General features: G+C 37.2%; 1 protein-coding gene across 1 annotated transcript in view; it reads right to left on the reverse strand.

Moving 5' to 3' along the window:
• The window catches only part of HDAC9 (histone deacetylase 9), a 581469-nt gene that overhangs the window by 284428 nt on the left and 272389 nt on the right, over positions 1 to 24652 (reverse strand). The window contains exons 14-15 of the mRNA XM_067746216.1: positions 20373 to 20493; positions 15398 to 15447 (exon numbers count right to left, since the gene is read on the reverse strand). Coding sequence (XP_067602317.1) covers positions 15398 to 15447; positions 20373 to 20493 — 171 coding nt within the window. The remainder of the gene's footprint in view (positions 1 to 15397; positions 15448 to 20372; positions 20494 to 24652) is intronic.

The following is a 24652-nucleotide window of genomic DNA, read 5'->3' on the forward strand; positions in this document are numbered from 1 at the left end:
AATTGGAAAACAGCATCTGAAACTGGGACGTGGTACTGACCCTTTTAATTCACGCTGAGCACAGGAGAGTGGAGATGGGAGAGGATGGATGGTCTTTTTCCAGTTTCTTCCCAGACTGTCCCAGGGACTGACTTCCCGGGGCTCCCTCCTTGGGGGGCACTGTAGGGACCCACGCTAAGAAGACACGGTTAGCTGTGGCATTAAAACCTGGCAGGCCAGAGATAATATTTCTTTCTTTTTTCCGCACCATGATCATTAGTCCATGCCCACAGCATGCTGGCTTAACAGAAACTAAGGCAGATGCCACAGAAACAAAACCACAGAACCTGTGGAGCCAGAAGGGCCTGAGAGGGCAACAGTCCTCTAATAAGCTTTTTAACAGAGTTTCCAAGGAACCAATCTTCAGACAATGTCTCCTCTACCTTATCCCATTCTTTTGGGTGGTAGCTTTTGCTTAGGCCACCATCAATGTTTAGTACAACAACACCTTATTTATTTTTGTTGACCTAAGAGTTAGAGACCTTGAAAACTACCATTTCCACTTAAAAGCTGTTCAAACTTGGACAAGTTCATTAACCATTCCAAGCCTTAAGAAAAATGGAGATAATACCACTTTCCACCTTTATGAGCATTAAATTAGTCAATGCATGTAAAGTGCTTACCACAGTACAACACAATGGTGAAAGTATAGTACAGTAAGCTCTGAGTAAATGCTAATAACTAAGAAAAAAAAAATCCAGAGTTTTGTTCCAAAATTACTTTCTATTCTGCAGTACACCAAAAACAAAAATCATATGTGATAATGCTGGAAGTCAGAAACTACCTCCAATCACAAAGCTACATTTTTTTTTAGCTACATATGGATCTAGTTCAGCTAGAGTTTCCTGAATGAATGTGGGCCTTTTCCAAGCACATCCAGCATAGCTCAATCATTGGCACCCGAAACAAAGCTCAGGCTCTGAAAAGCTGCACGTGATAGAAATTAAGCTACCTGTACTGAAAGTATTTAAAAGGGAAAGAGAATGACTTAGAAGAAAAGGAATTTAGGCACAGTCTCCTTTATATAATCTAAATGCAGCTTGTTGATTCCTTTCGGAAATATTCCCAGAGTTAAATGTAATACTATTGTGCCCATTAACAGAACAAGTTTCATATGCACTGTGCATGGTTAATGTGGTACACGACTGCTCCTTGGATTCCTTGAATATTTCCCCTTGAAAGTTGGGAATCAAAACTCCTTGGCTACTACTAAGCAGTTTAGTAAGCTCTTGCTGCTATGCTATGCTGCTTCTAGGGCCACAGGGCATTTCTGAATAATTGAGTTTAAACTTTAAATAATGATCAGATGCCCCTAGAAACCTCCTGACAGACACCAGACTCAACAAAGAAACTGAGGTTTTTCATCATCGTTCTTATTCTGTACCATTTTAGGTATGTTGTATAAAAGTTTAACTGTAAAAGAAATTCAATATCTTTTCAACTTTTGCATTGCATCAGGTAAAGTGTAATTTTTAAATGAATCATCTATTGTGGACCAGACATTTCTGCATACAGCATCTTAGTAACTTAGAAATTATCAAATATTTTAAAATCACTGAAATTGTTTTAGTGTGGTTTGATTTCTAAGACATTTTAGCTTTAATATATCTACATAGCTTAGTCAGTTTTAAATTCTACATTACATATAATGGAATCTGCAAGCCAAATTTCTTATTTGTCCGTTTTGGGAATAGAATAACTACCTTTTATCCACTTAAGAGATATCTGAAAAGTTCAATATTTTTCTATCATCAAGCCTCCACTCTTACAGCTAGAACTGAAGATTCCAGTAGATATTTTCTTTCTGGGAATACTGATAGTGGGGGTGGGAGTAGGAAAGATTCGAGAGAGAAAAACCGAATTTATTAGTAGATTCAGTGCAAGAGGTAGTAAAATCAAATTTATTACCCAAAGAAAGGAAAAAGGGAATATCTTTGGTCAGCATCTAAAGAAAGAGATATGGGGCAGTAAGGATACCTAGTAAGTGTTGGACCCTGTGTTAAACATTTTACAAACATAACTCAATTTATTCCCCATGATAGCTTAAAAAATGTATTATAGTCACTTTTACAAAAGAGGAAACTGAGTTTAGGAGGTTAAGTAACTTGACTAAAGTTACATAGTTGATAAGGCACAGAGCTGGGATTTCAATCAAAGTCAACCCTAGACATGGATATTGTTATGGATTGAATTGTATCCCCCCCTGCCCCACCCCCAATTCAAATGTTGAAGCTCAATTGTGACTATATTTGTAGACAGGGCCTTTACAAAGGTAATTTATGTTAAATGAGGTCACCAGGGTAGGTTCTTAATCCAATAGGACTGGTGTCCTTATAAGAAGAGGAAGAGACACAAGGGATGTGTACACACGGAGAAAAGGCCCCGTGAGGACACAAGAGAGAAGGCAGCCACCTGCAAGCCAAGGAGAGAGGCGTCAGGAGAAACCAATCCTTCCAGCACCTTGAACTTAGAGTTCTAGTTTCCAGAACTGTGATAAAATAAATTTCTGTTGCTTGAGCCACCCGGTCTGTGGTATTTTTTTACGGCAGCCCCAGTGGACTGACACAGATATGAACTTTAAAAGACATTCTTTAGAAAACCAAAATTCAAAAGGAGTCATGTACCACAATGTTCTTGCAGCTCTATTTACAATAGCCAGGACATGGAAGCAACCTAAGTGTCCATCGACAGATGAATGGATAAAGATGTGGCACATATATACAACGGAATATTACTCAGCCATAAAAAGAAATGAAATTGAGATATTTGTAGTGTGGTGGATGGACCTCGAGTCTGTCATACAGAGTGAAGTAAGTCAGAAAGACAAAAACAAATACCATATGCTAACACATATATATGGAATCTACAAAAAAAAATGGTCGTGAAGAACCTAGGGGCAAGACGGAAATAAAGATGCAGACCTACTAGAGGATGGACTTGAGGACACGGGGAGGGGGAAGGGTAAGCTGGGACAAAGTGAGAGACTGGCATGGACATATATACACTACCAAAGGTAAAATAGATAGCTAGTGGGAAGCAGTCGCATAGCACAGGGAGATCAGCTCAGTGCTTTGTGACTACCTAGAGGGGTGGGATAGGGAGGGTGGGAGGGAGACACAAGAGGGAGGAGCTATGGGGATATATGTATATGTATAACTGATTCACTTTGTTATAAAGCAGAAACTAACACACCATTGTAAAGCAATTATACTCCAATAAAACTGTTTAAAAAATAAGAGAGATTCTTTATTGTTTGTTCTGTAGATCTCTTCTTAACGATATACCATGAAAGCTAGTTTTAAGTGCCGTGAGTGCAGGGCTACGGGTGTCTGTATCTTCAGGGTCTGACACATAATAGATGATTAATAAATTTTTGTAAAGGGAATAAATTAATGAATGAAAACAAATTCATTCCATAGTGATATATTTCTTGACAGTGTTATCCTGTGGCTAAATAAAGATAAAACGTGACATAAAAATCCCTCTTCCATTTAGCTCTTGTATTACATACACAACTGAGTGAAGAACCATTCTGTTTTCCTCAGTCAGTGTCACACCTAGACCTGAAGCTTTCATTTGCCAGAATCAGGTGCCTCCTTTCCCTGGCATGGCATCCAGCATCACCTGGAGTTTCCTCTAGCACCCTGGACCTCTGCCGTCATGGTTCACCCCTGCCCCTCATAGAAACTTCCTTGCCCTGTAACTATTTGCCCAAAGGAGACAGACTGCTCATCTAAGTCTTAGTCAACCAGATCCCCAAGCATGTCACATTTGTCCCTAAGGAGAAAGATGAAGCACATTTCATTAATCACCTCTACTTAAAAGAAGTAAAGAAACTGAAGCACAGAAAAATTAAATGATTTGTCCATTCACGGTCATATAGGATCTTGTCACTCAAACTGTGGTCCATGGGTCAGCAGCATTGACATCACATGGGTGTTTGTTAAAAATGCAGAACCTCAGGCCCCATCCAGTACTGTTGAATCAGATTCTACACTTCACAGTCAGAGAAACACTTTTCAAGTTTTGACAGTGTGGAGATTTGAATCCAAATATTCCAATTCCTAAATCAAGGTTCTTTGTCCATGTGCTTCATCATAGGGGCTTCTAAAAACAATGGCCTCCCCCTCCTTATTAGTCTCCTTACAGTGCCAGGATTCTAATGGTAGGACATCAGTTGGGTAGGTGCATCCTATGAGACCCCAGGGTTTCAGAGCTTTGAAGCTTTTAAATCACACCCTTGAGACAGCAGCCTATTTATTCTCTGCAAAAGGAGAAAAAATTCGGGCCACGCGTCAAAGTGGGGAAGTGGCCATTCTATAGACACAGCTGTCACTGATAACTTACATCATTACATTTGATCTTCACAATAACACAATGAGAGAGGCTTCATTATCCCTATTATACAGATGAAGAAACTGAGACTCACATGACTGAAATAATTATTAACAGAGACTTTGCATCGCTGGTTTCTCTGACTCCAGGGCTGGGCAGAAGGACATATCCCCTAAAATCATAAAACCTCTCAGGGATAGTTCTGCAGTCATCTAGGTAGCAACACTTCAGAACCTCTTGAGAGGCCACTATAACTCTGGGTTATCATCACTTTTCTCCTCCGTAGTATAATGATGAGAGACCTACTTCTGGGCTGAGGAGCTATGGTATTCTTTATTGGATTCTTCTTCATTTGGCTCTGCAGCCTGTAACAATGGGTGTTCTCCCCTCTCCCATGTGATACAACATGCCAGCTCTTCGAATGTATGTATTCATTTCATGTTAGATGTTCTGCTGAAACCCTGAGACCTTTGAAATGGAGCTGGGATGGATTTATGATGACAATGGGTGGGTGAAACCACATGCTTTCTCTCTTTTGTTCAACACTGAGAGGAACACATGAATGACAGCCCGTTCCCTTGGGATCACTTGTAGGTTATAATGCCCACACCTTAGCTTCTTTAGTCATGGTGAGATGAAAAAGAAACAGAGCAACTACAGGGAGGACCTTCAGATTCCAAGGAAAACCATGGATATGATGAATGAACACTGTGACCAACATTCCATATGGAAAGAAGGCGTGAACTATTAATGCAGCAGCTGGAGGAGACAAGGGGCAGGCCATGTACGTTAATGCTCTACTACAAACCCCCTCCCAGTATGATCGACTGCTTTCTGGCAGCTCTACTGACCTTACATGTGCAATTTTTAGTCACTCTTCATCTTCAGAAAAATATCCCTTTGCTATTTGCGTGCCAAAAACAAGAATAATTGAAGTAACATGTTTGTTGTGGCAAAGTGCTACATCTTGAGACTCAGGATCTTTAGTTAAGATACTGGTGGACTAAAGGATTTGACAAATAATATATGGATTCCTGTGGGTTATGTGGTCAGTGAAGGAACGTGAGAGTTCCCTTTGTTGCTATTCACAATTTCAGTGACCTGCTGATCAGTCCTACCAAGACTGAGTTAGAGCTACAGCCAAGTAATATCATGTTAGTATTTTCCTACTGCTTCTTTATTTAATCTGATGCACATACTGTGTAAAGGGTATTTCATAATAAGCTGATCCTTTTATTCACTAAACAATGCATGTTAGAGCCCCATTCCTACCAAAAGCAACTTAATAAAATTACCTCTGACTCAGTCGGTGTGTGAAATGAGATTCTCTCTAACCCACTCCACAGTGGTTTCCTCCAAGGCCAGAGATTCTTCAGTGGTCCAGTTAGAGTTGAAATGCTGTATACAGCTACATAATTTTTTACCTCAAATTAATGATGTCTGAGTTCATGGACTTAATACTTTATAGGAATTTCAATTAAAAAGAGAATGTTTCTTGGCAAAAGGAACAATTTTGCTTTTCTTACGGTTAGGGTTACTCTCATTTGGGAAAGGAGTGCTGACAATCATGTGAGGTTGAAATTATGGTGAGTTGTGTGTGCACAGAACTGTGGTTAAGAGCTTGGGAATCAGGAGACTTCTATCATACTTCACCACCTACTAACTATGAGACTTGAACAAGTTACTCTCCTCTCTGAGCCTCAGTTTCCTTTTCTGTAGACTACAAAGCCTCAGTTACACAGTTAGTACTAAGGCTCCTGGGACTGAAAGATTACACTTCGGAATGGTATAGAATCACTTTGAGAAGTCTTTAAAGATTGTTATAAAGGATAACAATGTATCCACAGTACATATTAGAGACCATACAAATCATATTATTTAGAATATGATAAAAGCATAAATAAACCAAATGGTTTGGGATGCATATCATTCTCAAATGTATTAGCCCTTCAATAGTCTTATTAGCCTCAATAAAAACAATGAATTAATGTATATGCTTCATTGCTAAGGTGCGTCATCACTCTGTATTTCAAGTCCTTTATTTTACTTATTATTTTATATTTAAAAATAAAACACGATCCAGTGATAATGATGCTGCTGGCCTAGGAGTTGGGAGCTATGGCTTCTACTTGGGGGTTTGGAATGATTCAGTCCTAGGAACTCTGCTGTGAACTGCCTACTATGGCTCAAGCATTCAGTAAACTAATTTATTTTAGTTTTGGATTTTGTAAGAAAAACTATGTGTATTGTTTGAGAATCATAATAGTTATACTTTATTAAACTTTCTGCCAAAATACTTGGCAAAGACAAATCCAGTAATGATATATCAATACTATGTATTAGATATTAGTTACAGGATGAATATATATCTGGACCCGAAACTATCCAGGGTAGAAATGTGACAAGGGGAAAATATAAGTGTAGTTTTTTCACATCAGAATGAAAGTCTGAGGTGAGCCTGGATTTATCTGCATTTCAGGCTGCACAGCACAGAAGCTGTCCCAAAGATTCCTTTTTCCTAGGTAGTCTCATTTCCTTTGTCAACTCTAAATTTTTGTTGGAACTAAGGTTTTATGTTTTCTTGATAATCAGAAGTGACAATCAGTGATGTATATTCAAATTTATTCTAGTATGTTTTAATTTCTGAATTTTTGTTTCATAGAATCATAGATTTCCTGAGTTAGGTAGAAGCCTGAAGTTCATCAAATCCATTTACCTTCAGCAACTGCAGACTCTAAGGTGCAATTTTTCTTGTCTGAATGTTTATAATCAAGAACCATAGGCCAGTAAAGAAAATGAACAGAGTAAAATGACAGAAAAAGGAATTCCAGAAATGAATATGTTTTCTTCTTCCCTACTACTGACACTACTTTGGTTGACACAGTTGCGTATGTCTTTTTTACAGGTGTTGTAGCCCCAAGTGTAAAAAACACATGTGTAAAGCTTTGATGATAGCATTTCTAAGCTATCTCATTTTGACAACAGAAGAATTTTAATAGTTTTTCATATTCATTTTTACTTTAAATAAGAAAATGAAAATGAAATTTCAAAATGCATGCTGTTGTCGGGACTTCCCTGGTGGCGCAGTGGATAAGAATCCACCTGCCAATGCAGGGGACACGGGTTCGATCCCTGCTGCGGGAAGATCCCACATGCCGCGGAGCAATCAAGCCCGTGCACCACAACTACTGAGCCTGCGCTCTAGAGCCCACATGCCACGATTACTGAGCCCGCGTGCCACAACTACTGAGGCCCGCGTGCCTAGAACCCGTGCTCCGCAACAAGAGAAGCCACCGCAATGAGAAGCCCACGCACCGCAACGAAGAGTAGCCCCCACTCTTCGCAACTAGAGAAAGCCCGCGAGCAGCAACGAAGACCCAACTCAGCCAAAAAAAAAAAAAAAAATTAAATTAAATCTTAAAAAAAAAAGAAAAATTAAGAAAAACCCATAAAAAAAACCCCAAAATGCATCCTGTTGTGTTTAGCCATAATGTCAAAGCAATCGAAAGAATTTAATCACTGATGGCATGCTACAGTTAAGTGAATTAAGGAGGAAGTTAAGGTTTTCATTTCTAATTTTCCTCTTCCCTGCAATGGACATCATGCATTTAAAGATTCTATAAAATTTTACAGTTCGCAGTAAACACAGAGTAATGTATGTATGTCTATCTCTGTGGGGAATGTTGTCTATTTCCCTGCAACTATCATTGAGTATACACAATTAGCATAATTCATGCAATACTGGAAACTTCCTTTGTTATTTAGAAAGAATTTCCTGGCTTGCATAATATTTTGTACTATATTTTCCAAGTCTGGGGCAACATGATCTTTTTGTGGAATCCACAGCATGAAACAAAATTCTCAAAACAATTTCATTAAGGCCGCTTATCTGTTTTACTTTTTCCAGGTGCCCTGGGGTGTTCCTGCTAGTATCATTTGCATCAAGTTTAAAACTAATGAAAATCCAAATACAATTAGAAAGGGAGATGAGGAAAAGAGAGATTCCAAATCAGGGTGGATCCTCTTATTGTGCTGGAGGGAAGAGGATTGTGATGCGTCTTTGATAGCAGCAGTGGAGGAAATGAAACACTGATTGCAAGCCAGGTTTGAGCTGACCATTAATATGAGAGAAATCAACATTATCCTGATTACTGCATGTGAGAAACAGATGCCATTCCCTCCTCTTTCTGCAGATGTAACAAAAGGCATTGTGCTCGCTTGGGATAACTGGGTGGGAATAACACATGATGCATATCCTTAAGATAAGAGGAAGGGGTTCCTGAGTCATTATCAAAATTTCAGGAATATCCAAATTTTGGCATAAGCATTAGGTTTTGGTTCTGTTTTTATCTGAGGAAAAAAATTTTCTACTAATCGACAACTGCTTAGTCCGTTTGTCAAAAATACGGTGTGTTATGAGAGCCTAAACAGTTAATGCCTGGATGCCTCCCCGCTACTCCACAGTTGTAACCCACCCTGAACACACACACACACACACACACACACACACACACACACACAAGTTCATTCCTAATTGTTCTGGAATATTCAGCTTACAACTGCTGGAGTTAACCTCCACACCCCTCTTCTTTCTTTTCTGTTCTGGAAGCTCCCTCCTCTGTGCTCCCACAGCATAACGTTTATCCAGATCAGCCCACTGAAAAGGCTAGGAGCAATGGGAAAAGTAGTCTTGTCTCATTAGTCTTTGCCTTCCTGCTCCTTGTCTAATCACTGGCAACGAGCCTTATCTTATTTTTTCCTGCCCTTCACCCCTCTTATGATGGCACATGTTATGCCTCCTAAAATACTGATTTTTTTGTTTCGAAGAAGACCACTGCAAACAGCAGAAAAATGTATTAACCAAACCTTTCTGTTATGTTGAACTTAACCATATGTCCATAGATTTGGTCATAAAATAAATCATTCCTTGATATTATAATGCATTATCATTCCTTGATAATATAATATATGATAATATAATACAGAAAGCTGTCTTTGAAAGGCTTGCCACTGGAACTTTTTTTAATTGTCATTGGGGGAATGAATGCGGAGGACCAATGTGCTATATAATAAATGGGAAAATAATATGAAGTTATAAATGTAGTGAAAGAATAGAATTTGCTTCTGAAAACATGTGTGTGTGTATATATATATACATAATATTTATATATATGTACATTTCATACATCAGAGGGGAGAGCGTACATTTTTAATTTGACGAAATTCAAGAAAATTGGACACATTTCATCCAAACCTGCCTCCTCTATAGGGATTATAGTTAGTATATAACTAAAATGTCTCCTGAAAACCTCTGAGCAATTGAAATGAGCCTCAAATTACCTCCACACAATCACCTAATCCTTCTCTCTATTTCCCCCTCCCAAAAAATCACAAAAAAATGACATCCATAAGCCTCACACGGTGCCAGATCTAGGTATAATCAAAGAGAATATGGACAGAGTAAAAGTTTGTAATAAAAAGCCAGTGTCATGTTCACGGACTGATTGAGCTGCTGCTGGAGAAGGTGCCTTGATTAAACCTCCCAGAGCCTCATTTTTGGCACATCTTTGACCAGTTAGGCAGGCCCAGATTCTGCCCATGCTCTGCAATTCCTCATTCCTCCCAGGGAATTGTTCTGCCTCTTCCACAGCTCCTCCTCCAATCAAGGGTCTGACACTGCCCATTGACCACGTTTATTTTTCTGCCTTTTGGCACTAGGAGCTTGTCTGTTGTAGGATAAAAGTGGAATTCTCTGCTGTCTGCACGGCTTTCCCCAGGGAACAGAGCATGAAACCCAAACTTATATATAAAATCATATCCTGTTTGCAAACATCATATTCCCTTTGCTTCTCACTAATCTGGTCCTGTAAACCCCAGCACAGCTTGAGAGCCCATTCCTCATCTAAACAAATGCCATAAGCCCCTTTATACTTTTACAACCATGTCAAAAAATAATATTGCCTGCCAATAGTGATGTGATTGGAGTTGCCTCCTCCGAGCCATAAAAGAAGTGCAGAGTCTGTTATCAATTTCTCTAAGTGTATCAGGGGAATTATGGGTCGATTCAGTTCCAAGTTATAAATGACAACTCAAAAGCCGCAGAAGCGTTTGAAGCTGGGAGCTGATGACGACATTATCATAAAAGCCTGCTCGTCCTTGCTTTTGTGGGTTTTTTTGTGGCCTACCAAGTGAAGAGGGAAAAATAAGGCTGAGAAATGACTTCAAGATTTCTTCACACAGCAGCAGGTCAGATGGCCAGGAAAATGATCACTATTTTTAGTGATATACCCTGAGGAGTGAGAACTAAAGTGGTCCGGCACTGGCTTTTGTTTCCAGAGTCCCTTAATTATCTGTTTCACTATATGACTACCAAGGCCCGGGATTTGGTAAAATGCTCTTTTCAGTTGGTGCATTTTCTTGCAGTGCAATCACACAGTAATCAGAAATGAGTCATGCCATAGTAACGAAACAAAATGAGAACCAAACACAAAGGAATTTGGAAACCTTGAGATTGTTGTCCAAAATGCAATTCTGGAGAGCACACTTTAAAGCAACTTATTACCGTTCACCCATTGAGCTACTTGACCAAATTATCACCTGCAATTTTACAGGAAAAGCTAATAAGAGGTAGAGATTTTTTTAATTTCATCATGTCCCAGGCAGACCCCTCAAAAGCCAATTAATCCATCAGCATTCAGTAGGTATAAATTAAACCCATCTGGTAGGAAGGTATATATTCTAGGCAACTGGGGTTTATCCCAACAACTGGGGAGCATTAAGTGTTTTGGAATTTAAACCAATGGGTTCATCTTAGATAATATGAACCGGAAGAAATGCCTTAAGACAAAAGCGATTTTAGTGGTTTCCAAGCTTGCTGGTGTGCCCCCATGTTGCCAAGCTGGGCCACTCCATGTTCATACTGGGTATCTTTTGTATACGTAATATGTCTTGGACTGTCCTGGAGGTAAAAATTTAGATGGATACAAATCCACAGGACCCAGAGTTTCTCTTAGGACTTATATCAAAACCAAAGATCTTAGGAGTCAAGATGGTTCCTGAATGTCTAAGAACACAATCTGATTCCTAAAAAAACCCCAAAACACTGAATCAAGCTAGTTCTCTAGAGCATCAACAAGCGTAGGTATACACAACACAACACATACACACTCACCTAGACCTACATAAACACCACCAGGAGACCTATAGGCCAATTTGAAAAACAGAGATGCCTCTCTCCAGCACTTTCCAGCAGTGATGGAGTCAAACTAATCCAATCTTACTCTACCTGCTTCTGCTTGTGCAAGCCAGATTTATCCACCACCTTTGCTGCCACCATACTGATTAGGTGTTATTCTATGACACCCACTGTGCCAGAAGCAGCAGCCACTATTCATTCCTTGGGTACTTCTAAGAGTTTACTAGAGCAGTTCTTGCTAAAGAATAGGAAGTTTACTTGGTATGTGTTTAGCACAGTTGAGTACATGTATTTTACGTTCAAGGCATAGTGAGTCATAGGCACAGCAGAGGTCAGACTTGGGAAGTGGGTCCTAGTGAACTGTCCTCATTTCAACTCTGGATCATGAATTAAATGTACTTGTTAAGTGAGTGGGAGTTTGATGATCACCACTCTTTTCACAGCTTTGATTTCCTCCCCATTACCATCCCCACTAAGCAGTCATTAACTTTGCTTCATTCTTTGCCTCATTTGTAGGTAATCAGCCATTCTCTAAAAATGGCCACTTGGGATGTCAGAAAATAAGTGCAAAAACCAATGAAACCCATTTTAAAAGTCAGTAAATTCTCTGCTTTCTAGAATGACTCTGTAAGCTCCTGGCTTCACCGGAGGTTTGCAAAAAATAAGCATGGATTAATGTGGGATGGTGACTGTCCTGTCCTAGGAGTCAAAAAGCAAAGCTCACTGGTGAGCTGCCATCAAGGGGACCACACTACGTTAGCCACACAGATGCACTGCTAGGCTCCAGGGGCTGCGGCTGGTCTGTTGAAGATGAGAGCGTTGGAAGGACCTAAAATGCTCTTTTGGAACTCCTCCACATGGACGTGCACGTCAACTTCATACCTTCAGCCTTTCAGCCTTTCCTAAGTAACTTCAGCAAAATAACCTCACTTCTCTGAGCCTTCAGGTTCTCATCGGCAAAATGGTGTTAATAATTACGACTACGTTATAACGTTATTACAAACCTCAGGTGCATGTTGGTAAACTGTAAAGTCCAAATGGATATTGGTTGTAGTTGCCATTTTTATTTCTAGAAGGCAGAGTCACAGGTGAAGGAATAGAAAGATTATCCTTGCAAAATCTAGCATCACTAAAATGACAGAATTAGCTGAAAATGTATGGGATTTCCCTGTATAAAATTTAGTTATAGCAAAATATCACCTAAAACGTACTCAGGACTAGTTGTGTTCTTTCCTTCAATATCTAAGAAACTTAACTGACTTAAATTCCTTAGTCCTTGGAAACCTGATCTAGAATTACTCTGTCCTAACATGAGTTAGCACTCAGTTCTACAGGATGATGGCTTGTTACTGGTAAGGGTTAACTTTAAATAGATTGCAGGTTATAGGGTATGTTCTAATCATCCACAAAAATGCAGACATTTTTCTTCATACATTGTTGGATTTGAACAAATTTGTCCTTGAAATATGGTATAAATATCCTGGGTTAAAAAGGCTTTGTTAATTATTGAAGACAAAAATGGCCTCAGGAGGTTCACAAACAAAATGTCCCACAATGCAAAGTGCTTTGTGAAGTTTATGCCATTTTCACCAGGAATATAATGCATATGCATACTCAGTATGACTCTACTGAAAACTGAATTCTGCTATGAAACTACGTTATAAACCCTCTCATATTACCTTTTCTCTAGCAATATAAAAGTCTAGCAAAGTGGCTTCACACAGGAACCTGTATTTAGCAGGGGCCCCAAGTTTGGATTACTTTGGTATTTTTGCCATCTTGAAATTCTTAATAATTTCTGAACAAAGGGATCTCTATTTTCATTTGGCACTGAGCCCTACAAATTATGTAGCCATAATAACCTGAAGTCCAGCATAACTTTTACTGAGGAACAGCCTTAAACACAACTGACCAGATAAATCAAAGGATATATTTTTGGAATTTTATGTTATTTAAAAGCAGTAAACAGAAACAATTCCATTTACCATCACATCAAAAAGAATAAAATACCTAGGAATAAACCTACCTAAGGAAGCAAAAGACCTGTACTCAGAAAACCATAAGATGCTGATGAAAGAAACTGGAGATGACACAAACTGATGGAGAGATATACCATGTTCTTGGATTGGAAGAATCAATATTGTCAAAATGACTATACTGCCCCAAACAATCTACAGGTTAAATGTAATCCTTATCAAATTATCAATGGCAGTTTTCACAGAATTAGAAGAAAAAACTTCACAACTTGTATGGAAACACAAAAGACCATGAATAGCCAAAGCACTCTTGAGAAAGAAAAACAGAGCTGGAGGAATCAGGCTGCCTGACTTCAGATTATACTACAAAGCTACAGTCATCAAAACAGTATGGTACTGGCACAAAAACAAATATAGATCAATGGAACAGGATAGAAAGTCCAGAGATAAACCCACGCACCTGTGGTCACCTAATCTATGACAAAGGAGGCAAGAATATACAATGAAGAAAAGACAGACTCTTCAATAAGTGGTGCTGGGAAAACTGGACAGCTACATGTAAATGAATGAAATTAGAACACTCCCTAATACCATACACAGCAGTAAACTCAAAGTGGATTAAAGACCTAAATGTAAGACCAGATACTATAAAACTCTTAGAGAAAAACAGGCAGAACACTCTTTCACATAAATAGCAGCAAGATCTTTTTGGATCCACCTCCTAGAGTAATAAAAATACAAACAAAAATAAACAAATGGGACCTAATGAAACTTCAAAGCTTTTGCACAGCAAAGGAAACCATAAACAAAACAAAAAGACAAATGACAGAATGGGAGAAAATATTTGCAAATGAAGCAACCAACAAGGGATTCATCTCCAAAATATACAAACAGCTCATGCAGCTCAATATCAAAAAAATAAACAACCCAATGGAAAAATTGGCAGAATATCTAAATAGACATTTATCCAAAGAAGACATACAGATGGTCAAAAAGCACTCAAAACTACAATGAGGTATCACCTCACACCAGTCAGAATGGCCATGATCAAAAAATCTACAAACAATAAATGCTGGAGAGGGTGTGGAGAAAAGGGAACCCTCCTACACTGTTGGTGAGAATGTAAATCGGTACAACCATTATGGAGAACAGTATGGTGGTTCCTTAAAACACTAAACATATGACTACCATATGATCCAGCAATCCCATCCCTGGGCATTTATCTGGAGAACACCATTATTCGAAAAGATACATGCACCCCAGTGTTCACTGCAGTGTTATTTACAATAGCCAGGACATGGAGGCACCCTAAATGCCCATCGACAGACGAATGGATAAAGAAGGTGTGGTACATATATACAATGGAATATTACTCAGCCATAAAAAAGAATGAAATAATGCCATTTGCAGCAACATGGATGGACCCAGAGATTGTCATACTGAGCGAAGTATGTCAGACAGAGAAAGACAAATACCATATGATATCGCCTGTATGTACAATCTAAAGAAAAAATGGTACAAATGAACTTATTTACAGAACAGAGTCACAGGTGTAGAAAACAAAGTTACGGTTACCAGGGGGAAAAGGGGGTGGGGATAATTTGAGTGACTAGGATTGACATATACACACTACTATATATAAAATAGATAACTAATAAGGACCTACTGTATAGCAGAGGGGACACTACTCAGTACTCTGTAATGACCTATATGGGAAAAGAATCTAAAAACGAGTGGATATATGTATAACTGATTTACTTTACTGTACACATGAAACTAACACAACATTATAAATCAACTATACTCCAATAAAAAATTTTTTTTAAAAAGCAGTAAACAAACTCATACTTACCCCAAGTCCACCACAAGGTAATGAAGAAAAAAACTTTTGAGAAGAGTCACCTACACAGTAAGAAGACATGAAAAAATATATAAATTGGAATATAATTATAGTTTTTAAAATTTTTGGTGTTTATTAACACATAATATGTCACATCGTATTTATCATTTGAGTCAGAAGGAAACTGATCAAATTTTAGATAGTTAAGAACTCAAAGCAAATTAATACATATATTATTACATGTAGAGCCTTTTACTCCACATGAACAAACACATACTTATGAAAGTTGAGTCTCAAGATTTTTTTCAACTGCCCTACAGATGTTTATCACAATACCTTTTTTGTTTATAACTTATCATAAATAACTCAGCTGTTCATTACGTGTATCCTTCCAGTGTAATGTTTTGAGCCGCAAAGTTTATGAAATACACTGTCATTTTTTACATGCTCCAAATATTAAAGCATTTATTTAAGTATACAGACCTATCTTTAAGTTCTACTTCAGATATAGCTAAGACCAAGTATACTATAAACCTCTCCAACATTCACAATTTTTTAAACAAATAAGTCACAAATCACTATAAATAGGATAACCTTTTGGGGATCTATATAATATACATATAAATGTATCTTTAAAGTAAATGCCAAAATCTTACTTGTGAGTATCTTTTGGAATTGAGATTTTATGGAATTTTTAATCATTTTTGTTTACCTGCACTTTGATTTTCTACATTATCTACTACATGTATAGAGAAAACAAAAAATTACTACTCCTAAACCTCCAAGACTAAAATCTGTCTTGCAAAGTAATTAAAGGAACGGCAGTGGGCATTTCTATATCACAGTTAAACAGCTCTGAAGTGACTCATATGGGTCACTCAGGAGATTCGTGGTAGAACCAGGTACAAACCTCCATTTCACTTATCCTAATTCATTTGTTCTATTGATGATCAATGAAATAAATAATGAAAATTGAAAACAGGTTTGTGATGGAATTCACATCATGTCAGTAAAAGTCTAAATAGATTTTACTGTCACAGAAGAAAGTTTATTTTGAAAACAATAAATTGTATGAGTTTTCACATGCAATTGCTAACAGATGGAAAATGATAAAGAAAAATGTAAGTGCAAGTGAAAAAATAAGATATCTCGTTATATATAAGGAGCCTCACGAAAAAAAGATGAAAAGTCAACAAAAAAAATAAACAAATCATGAAAAAATATTAAAACTGGAATACTGACTTCAGTAAAAGATACATAAAAAATTTTATGGGGGCTTCCCTGGTGGCACAGTGGTTGAGAGGCCGCCTGCCGATGCAGGGGACAGGGGTTCGTGCCCTGGTCCGGGAAGATCCCACATGCCGTGGAGCAGCTAGGCCCGTAAGCCATGGCCACTGAGCCTGTGCTCTGCAACGGGAGAGGCCACAACAGTGAGAGGCCTGCGTACCGCAAAAAAAAAAAAATTTATGGATAGCTTGGGGAGAGGTAAAAAGTTTTCTTAAGTTGTTCCTCATAACAAAGATATTTCTGTGTCACTGAATATTTTGCAAGGATGTATTCATATGTCATATGTGAAATTAAAATATATAATAATGTATATTTTAATGTCTGAACTCTTCATTCCATAGTCAGTGAAAAAGGTTAAAGATAATATTACAGTGTACTGAAGTAATTTTTAAAGTAATCTAAAAAATTCTTAAACTCTAAGGGAATACAGAAAATAAATGATTTAATACTTGAGGAGAATCTAGCTTAGTACTGTTTAAATAATATTAAACAACCAAATTAATCGATAATTTAAATTTAGTAGTATGCAAAAAATGTTTATTTCACTGAACTGACTCAATTTATTTTTTAATAATGTTATATTGCCTCACCCATGGACTGAGCTCTGGCTAGCCACAAGATAACGAAAACTGGTAGTAAGAATGACAGGAATATTAATGCTAAGGAAAAACCTCTCGGCAGAAATGACTAAAGAGAATGTTTGAAAAGTGTCACCTTACAGGGTCTAGAGTATTTAAAGAGATAAATGCTGCCCATTTTCAAATCTAATTATTCTATAAGCTATAGATGTCTTTCAACATACGAAGACTGATGGGTCCAGTCATAATGAACTTTTGTTTAAATCCTTTCTCCTAACTCCAGAACATAACTATCAAAAGTAGTAGTATCAATTAAATTCAGAGAATTCATAGAATTGAATAAATTTCAGTTTACTGTGTGTGTGCATCGACAACCCCTCCCTCACCATCTGTGTTGGGAGGGATCAGAGGAAGAAGAGGATGGGTGGGAGAAAAAGAAAGGGATAAAGAGAGAGAAAATATCTTGATGGCTATGAATTTCTATACATTCATACAAGGCAGCTTCAATCTGGTCTTTTAGATACAAAAAACAAGCCACAAGAACTCAAATTTCACAAAGAACAAAAAATTATGAAAAATTAAACTTTTAAAAGAATGGGATTTTTAACTGAGACCCTGAATTGAGGAAAATTGGCCAAGTTTCTGGATTCATGAGAGAAACTGATACAGTTCAGAAGCATCATCAAAGAGGAATTTAGTGCTCGATATCAAGACCTAGCAATGCAACATCCTTGGTTACCTTTACTCCTGTAGCTTGCACTCAAGGCTGACATCGTTGCACTGATCCCTGAGAGGTGCCTATGGAACTCCACATGTGTATCTAAAGTTGATTCTAAAATCATCAATTGTATGAATTTTATCTCACATTAAATATTCAGAACTAATGAGATAAATGGCCATTTGGATCAAAACTGTAAAAATTAAATAATTGGTACTTGGTGTTTTCATTGCATACATATTTGAAAAGGACTTCTGTCCAAGTTCTAAATTATGTATTAGAATTCATTTCTAAATCATCAAATCTTTAAATGATATGTGTGTTTTGAGAAAATCTGTTTTTCTCAAAAGTGTCAAATTTCATTAAAAAAAAAGTGGTATTGCCATGTTTCATAAGTATGACAGTTCAAAGTTGCCGGAGTTTAAATTTCATTTCTTTTACAAATATGTCCTTTCTCTTAAAATGTGGAATAATGGTGGTCTTGGAACATCTAAACACCTATGTGTAAATTTATCCTAACTAAATCCAAAGTACCTAGTCCTATGCTTAGGTTGAATAATAATTTGAGAGCTAGTTAAAAAATATAGAAAAGAAAAGAAATAGGGAAGGTTTTCTACTTGTTTTCTCTTAACTAAATTAACAATAATCAAAATGGACATAGCTTCCAATCTTTAAAATGCATCAGTATTTCGACCACAGAAGACCATGAAAGTTATTGTTTGGTTTACTTCATCATTTTGGTAAACTGGGTGGGATTATTAATTCATGTTAAAATAAGGACATTTATGACAGTATCCACAGCAAAAGAAGTACTTTATGTAAAGATCTGCATGTGCAGAGATAGATTCCTTCAACAGAAAGAAGAAAAAAACACACAGATTATATATGTTTAGATTGACTCACTGTCCTTTATGTTACTATATAACTTTAATTCTTTTTTTAAAGAAATTTGAATATTTATTTTATTTTATTATTTTTTTAATAAATTTATTTTATTTATTTATTGGCTGCATTGTGTCTTTGTTGCTGCGTGCGTGCTTTCTCTAGTTGTGGCGAGCAGGGGCTACTCTTCATTGCAGTGTGTGGGCTTCTCAGTGTGGTGGCTTCTCTTGTTGCAGAGCACAGGCTCTAGAGCACAGGCTCAGTAACTGTGGTGCACGGGCTTAGTTGCTCCGTGGCATGTGGGATCTTCCCAGACCAGGGCTTGAACCCGTGTCCCCTGCATTGGCAAGCGGATTCTTAACCACTGCGTCACCAGGGAAGTCCATATATGACTTTAATTCTACTATACAAATTGATTTTCATCATCAAATTTTCATAATACGCTTTCTAAAAATTGAGTAATTTTTCTGTGTTCCCTTTTCTGTCAATTTCTCCCTACCTTGCATGCATGTACATGCACACACACACTCAACCATATACCTTTATTTCATAAATTTAGGGATGCCTGTCACTTGTTTTAAAAGGGCAGATTTTTAGCGTTATAATTGGTAACTGTTAATTTCCCCTTATAATTGCTTTCCAAGATGCCTGCCTACTACATGTCATACACTTGCTTTTGAATTGTTTAGGACCAGTTAACATAAAATCATTTTGAAATAATACTGAATTGCGTGAAAGAGTCCAATTATTTGGAACTGACACAATAGGTTTATTTGAAAGAAAGGGGCAAGAAAAAGTCCTCAAATGCCTTTTTTAGTTAAAAAACTTAAAACATGATCTTTCTGTCATACATTGCCATGTCATGTATTGTTATTGCATTGTAAAAGATTATGAATAAACGTAATTAATAGATTGTTTCCGTTAAAATACGGTTTTGTCATGAACTTTCTTCAAAATCTGTTGTTTCTATCGCTCATATAAAGTCTATATAAAGCTGTGAAACATAAATTTGATTTTAAACTCTGATAATATTAAGATTTAAAATGCAATCTTACTATAAAATACAGTGTTCTAGGTGTAGCAGTAAGGAGTTTTCACTTAAAATAAGTTGTATTATACCCTTTGTCTGTTAAGGTCATAGAAAAAAGAACTGAAAGACACAAAATAAATGTGAAAGGTGAAGATAAATTTGCATAAAGAACACAAAAACTATTTTTTTTAGTCTAAAAATGTAAGCCAGCAAACTCCACAGTGCATTTATTCCTGTCAGCTAAAACACAGTGAACAAATGCTATTCAAATAAAAGTAAACATCATGAAACTTGCAGTGTCATTTTTTCTAATGCGGGATTTTCTTCATCTACATTGACTTCTATTGTAAACGACTCATTCCACAGAGCAGTGCTGTTGGAAAAGCTGATTTTTTGTCTCACTGCTTGCCAAGTATTTTGAACTGACAGCAGCGCTGACTAATGACAGTGCTGGAATGTGCTGTTCTCAGTAGAATGGAGGCCCATACAGACCTAGTAGTGTCCTGGGGTCCAGCTTCTGTCCATCCAGGGGGTTGGTGCCATACAACAGCGAGTGATGTTCAGAATGAACAAGCTGTATTTCCTCCAGGCTGGCTTTTCGACCTTGAATTCGCTGAAAGAAAACAGCAGAGACCTACAGTACTTCACTGACAACATTTAGGAGAAAATAAGACCCCAAGTCACATTTAAGATGATTAATAATGGTCGGAGTTTCATCATGTAGGAGTGTGACACGGATTTGCATTAACGAGGTACCATAATAATACTTGAAAAATAAGTGTATGCAAGGTTCAGATCCAATGGATTGCTTATGCCTAAGTGGGCAATTGACATTAAGCATATTCTTCTTTGGCATAAAAAAAAAATCTATAAGAAAGATTGGGATTGACACATATATACTATTGATACTATGTATAAAATAGATAACTAATGAGAACATACTGTGTAGCACAGGGAACTCTACTTAATGCACTGTGGTGACCTGAATGGGAAGGAAGTCCAAAAGGGAGGGGATATATGTATATGTATGGCTGATTCATTTTGCTGACAGTAGAAATGAACACATTGTAAAGCAACTATACTCCAGTAAAAATTAATTTATTAAAAAAAAGAAGATAACATCTACCTTATAGTATTACTGTGAGGAACAAATGAAATAAAATAATTATGTAAAGCATCAAACAAAAAAGTTAATAATAATTAAAAATTAATAATAATTAATAGTTAACTCCTTTGTAAAAGTACCAACTTAAAAACAAACAGGAGCTATTGCTTAGCTAACAAGTAAATTCAACTCTTACTTTACACACTCACCCAAAGAACTTGTTGAAACAAATTCCTTACTGTTTCTTAAAGGACATAAGTAAATACCAATACATTTTAATGTATTTGATTATTACCCATATGCTGATCACTTCATGTGTGTGCACCTCACAACAGTGTTCGTCTAGACAAATGTCACTCAAAATATGTAACACTGGGATCAGTAACAGTTCAGGAAGTGTTTATGAATGGTCTGTGATGAGGTCTGCATAAAGCTGAGAATATTTAGAAACTTTTATAGTAATCTGACAGAGTATTTTTATGTCTGCTGAATCAAATATAATCTTGTATGTCTTCAATTTTTATTTCACTATTGTAGTATCTCATTTTTAATGTATTTTATATAAGCATTAGTTTGTGACAGAATGGAAATTAAACAAAAACAATAACTGCTGTTTAATCAGAGACAGTTTGAGACACTCTATAGACTCAGTCAATATTTTTACACCCATGCTAGGCAGAAACGTTCACTTCAGCTAACAAAGAATGGTCCTTCAACACAGACAAACTGTACATAAATTAAATCTCAGTCAGTCAATGGACAAAGTGTTCTTCCTGGTCACATTTCTCAGCTGGCACATCTCTGAGCCCAATAAACGTGCTGGTGTATGAAGTTAATTAGCCTTATTTTAAAAATTGCTGTGCTTTCCTAAAATTACCCAAACCGTGTTAATATTTTACTTAAAATATCTATCAAAACAAGACACTTGTAAAGTAATATATTAGCAGAGAACTACAGTAAAATTCAGAGAGAATCTGTTCAGGGAATCCTGTCCTTTCATGTTCCTGACCATGAATTACCAGTTGATGTGGAAACATAAGGTGACAATGACACCTCTCAGGACCAAGACAATTCCATGCTCAATCTCCCTAGTTTAAGATGATGTGGCTGCTGCTGTGTGGTTCCCTGAGGGGGCAGGCAGGGAGAACCTCGATACACTGACACTTCCTAGAGCTTTACTGGGTAGAGGTGCTTGTCACTGAAAATAAATCATCATGTCACGGTGAGAAAGGAATGGTGAGGGACCCAAGGGGTAAGAAGAAGGTAACAGGAGTGATGTAAAACAGAAACTTCTTGACACTGTGCCATTATGTGCTGAATAAACAAATGCTTATGGAGTTTCTTTGTGATGGCACTGAAGTTCCCTCTGTTTGACACCCCATTTACATTTCCAGAAAAATAAAAATACGCTTTAGAGAAATTATTCCCAGGTAGGCGTTGAATGTTAAAATTAAACCAGGTAGGTAATGCTGAAGACTAGGGCAAATTTATGATGGCCATCTGGTCAACCATTGCTCTGATCAATAAACAAACATGTTATTGACCTAGATGGCTTGCTGGTAAACATTAGATTTGGAGACATTTATGGAAGACCAGAACAACCACAGAAGCAGAATGACAAGTAATGAGAAAGAGAAAGTTCTAAGTCACTATTAAAGGGAAACATTTTAACTGGGAGATTTCAGCTGGAGGAAAATCCCCCAAGATAAGTAGTAGTAACTCCATGGTCTGAGTCATCTAATGTTAGAATGAGCAGCACACTGGAAACCAGACTGCGGCAGCCGGTCCTGGTCTGGCAGAATAGTGAACACCATGAAATAACAGGGCTTCCAGCTCTCACTTCTATGAGTCTATGAAATCCATAGCCACTACCATCTTATACGCTGATACAGTGAAACATCTTTATCTTAAACAATGCCAGCTCTGCAGCTAACTATCAGACCCATGTTTGGACTACTATCATGAAGCGCCATCATTTTTTCCCTTTCTCCTTTTCTATAAAGATATTTTTCAGTTCTACATTGAATTTTTGCCTCTGGTGTAACATTAAATACCATTAGTAATAAATATATCTTTATGTTTTCACAAACTAGTCATATATATTTACATAGCATACATTCCATGCTTGTCCTAAGTCCTTTCTCATTCTCCCACAATCCCACTAGTATTCAGGCTGAATGTTCAATCACACATTTGAAAAATAATCTGCTAGCAAGATTCAATTATTGACAGTAGCTCAAGAACTGATAAATCTTAAGAGAACACCTGCTGAATCTCAGTCATTCCCTTGTGTAATACCAGTTAACTAACACTAAGGATAGAGCATCTGGCCCAGCCTATTTAGCTTTCACTTCTTCTAAGAGTATCACTTTTTAGTATACTCAAGACCTCCCCTTCACTACTAAAATGTAACAAAGTATACAAGTATTTCCTTTGATTTCTTCACCTCCCCCCACCACACTTCTTTTTGATTCCCAGGAAGCATTTTACAATGACTCTTTTTATTATTATAGAAAATGTTTCTTTAAAAAATATTTACGCTAAATATAAGCACTAATTCTTGACGATCACTTTCTGCGTTTAAGGCCGCTGGAGAACAAGACCCACAAACAGGGTGTACATGTTTCTACAGAAAGAGGGCAGTGAAAACCAGTTCAATATGAAAACATGTTTCTACCTGGAGAAAGGATCTGGAGAAAGCATGCTCTGAGATTTATACCTCCAAGAGGCACTGCTGTGGGAACTCCGTGGATGTCTAACTAAAAATTCTGAAACAGCACCAGCTCTCCTTTCTTATTAGTTCGTTTTGCCTCACTATTATCAGATGTCTTAAATTTGTCACATTCTACTTTTCCTCTCAAATTGAGGTCTCCAACAGTTTTCATTTTCTGGTATCATCATCAGTAATTTATTAAGTTATGTGTTTATGCTTAAATATAGATAGTTCCGTTTAATCCCTTCCCATATTTTCTATTTCCTGTGTACCCTTTATTCCTTCAATTTTGTCTCATGATGCGCTTTTGAGCCAAAGGTCAAGAGCACAATGAGTCAGAAAATAGGATAAAGTGCTCTGATAACTGTAATTTAGGGAGATACTGATTTCCGTTCTCAGAGATATTTAGCCTGCAGGATGCCTAGCTAAAGTCATCTATGAGTTTGACCAAAAGAATTTTTGAGAATTCTGAGTATATTCGGACACTCAATGCCTATAAAGGATGGCATGGGTCTCCACCTGGGTATTTCTCACTTGAGATGCAAATATAGGTCTTAAGTAACTTGCCAATATAAGTCTAAGAAAGAAACCTTATAGCTCTTCCTTCAATTTCTTAGTAAAGAAACGCTGTCATGTAGGAGGTATTCATTATTCTATTTCCATTCTCTGTGACTTGCACTCAAGTAGTTTCTTCCTTGAAAGCAGGAAAGGAACTCACGCGCCCTGAGCGCCTACCCTGTGCTAAGCACCCGAGGAATATGATCTTATTTATTAGATCAGAGCCCCAAACAGTATACATTCACGTTTGAAGTTTGCTAAAGTTGTTCAAAATGACCATATCATTGAGTATCACAACACACCGTGGTTTTTTCCTAAAGAAGTAGTCTTTCTGAATTAAAGCCTGTTAATGCAACCTGATTATAGAAGGAATGTTCTGAACATGATCTACAAAGT

Source organism: Pseudorca crassidens, chromosome 8 (genome assembly GCF_039906515.1).
Source record: "Pseudorca crassidens isolate mPseCra1 chromosome 8, mPseCra1.hap1, whole genome shotgun sequence".
NCBI classification, from domain to species: domain Eukaryota; kingdom Metazoa; phylum Chordata; class Mammalia; order Artiodactyla; family Delphinidae; genus Pseudorca; species Pseudorca crassidens.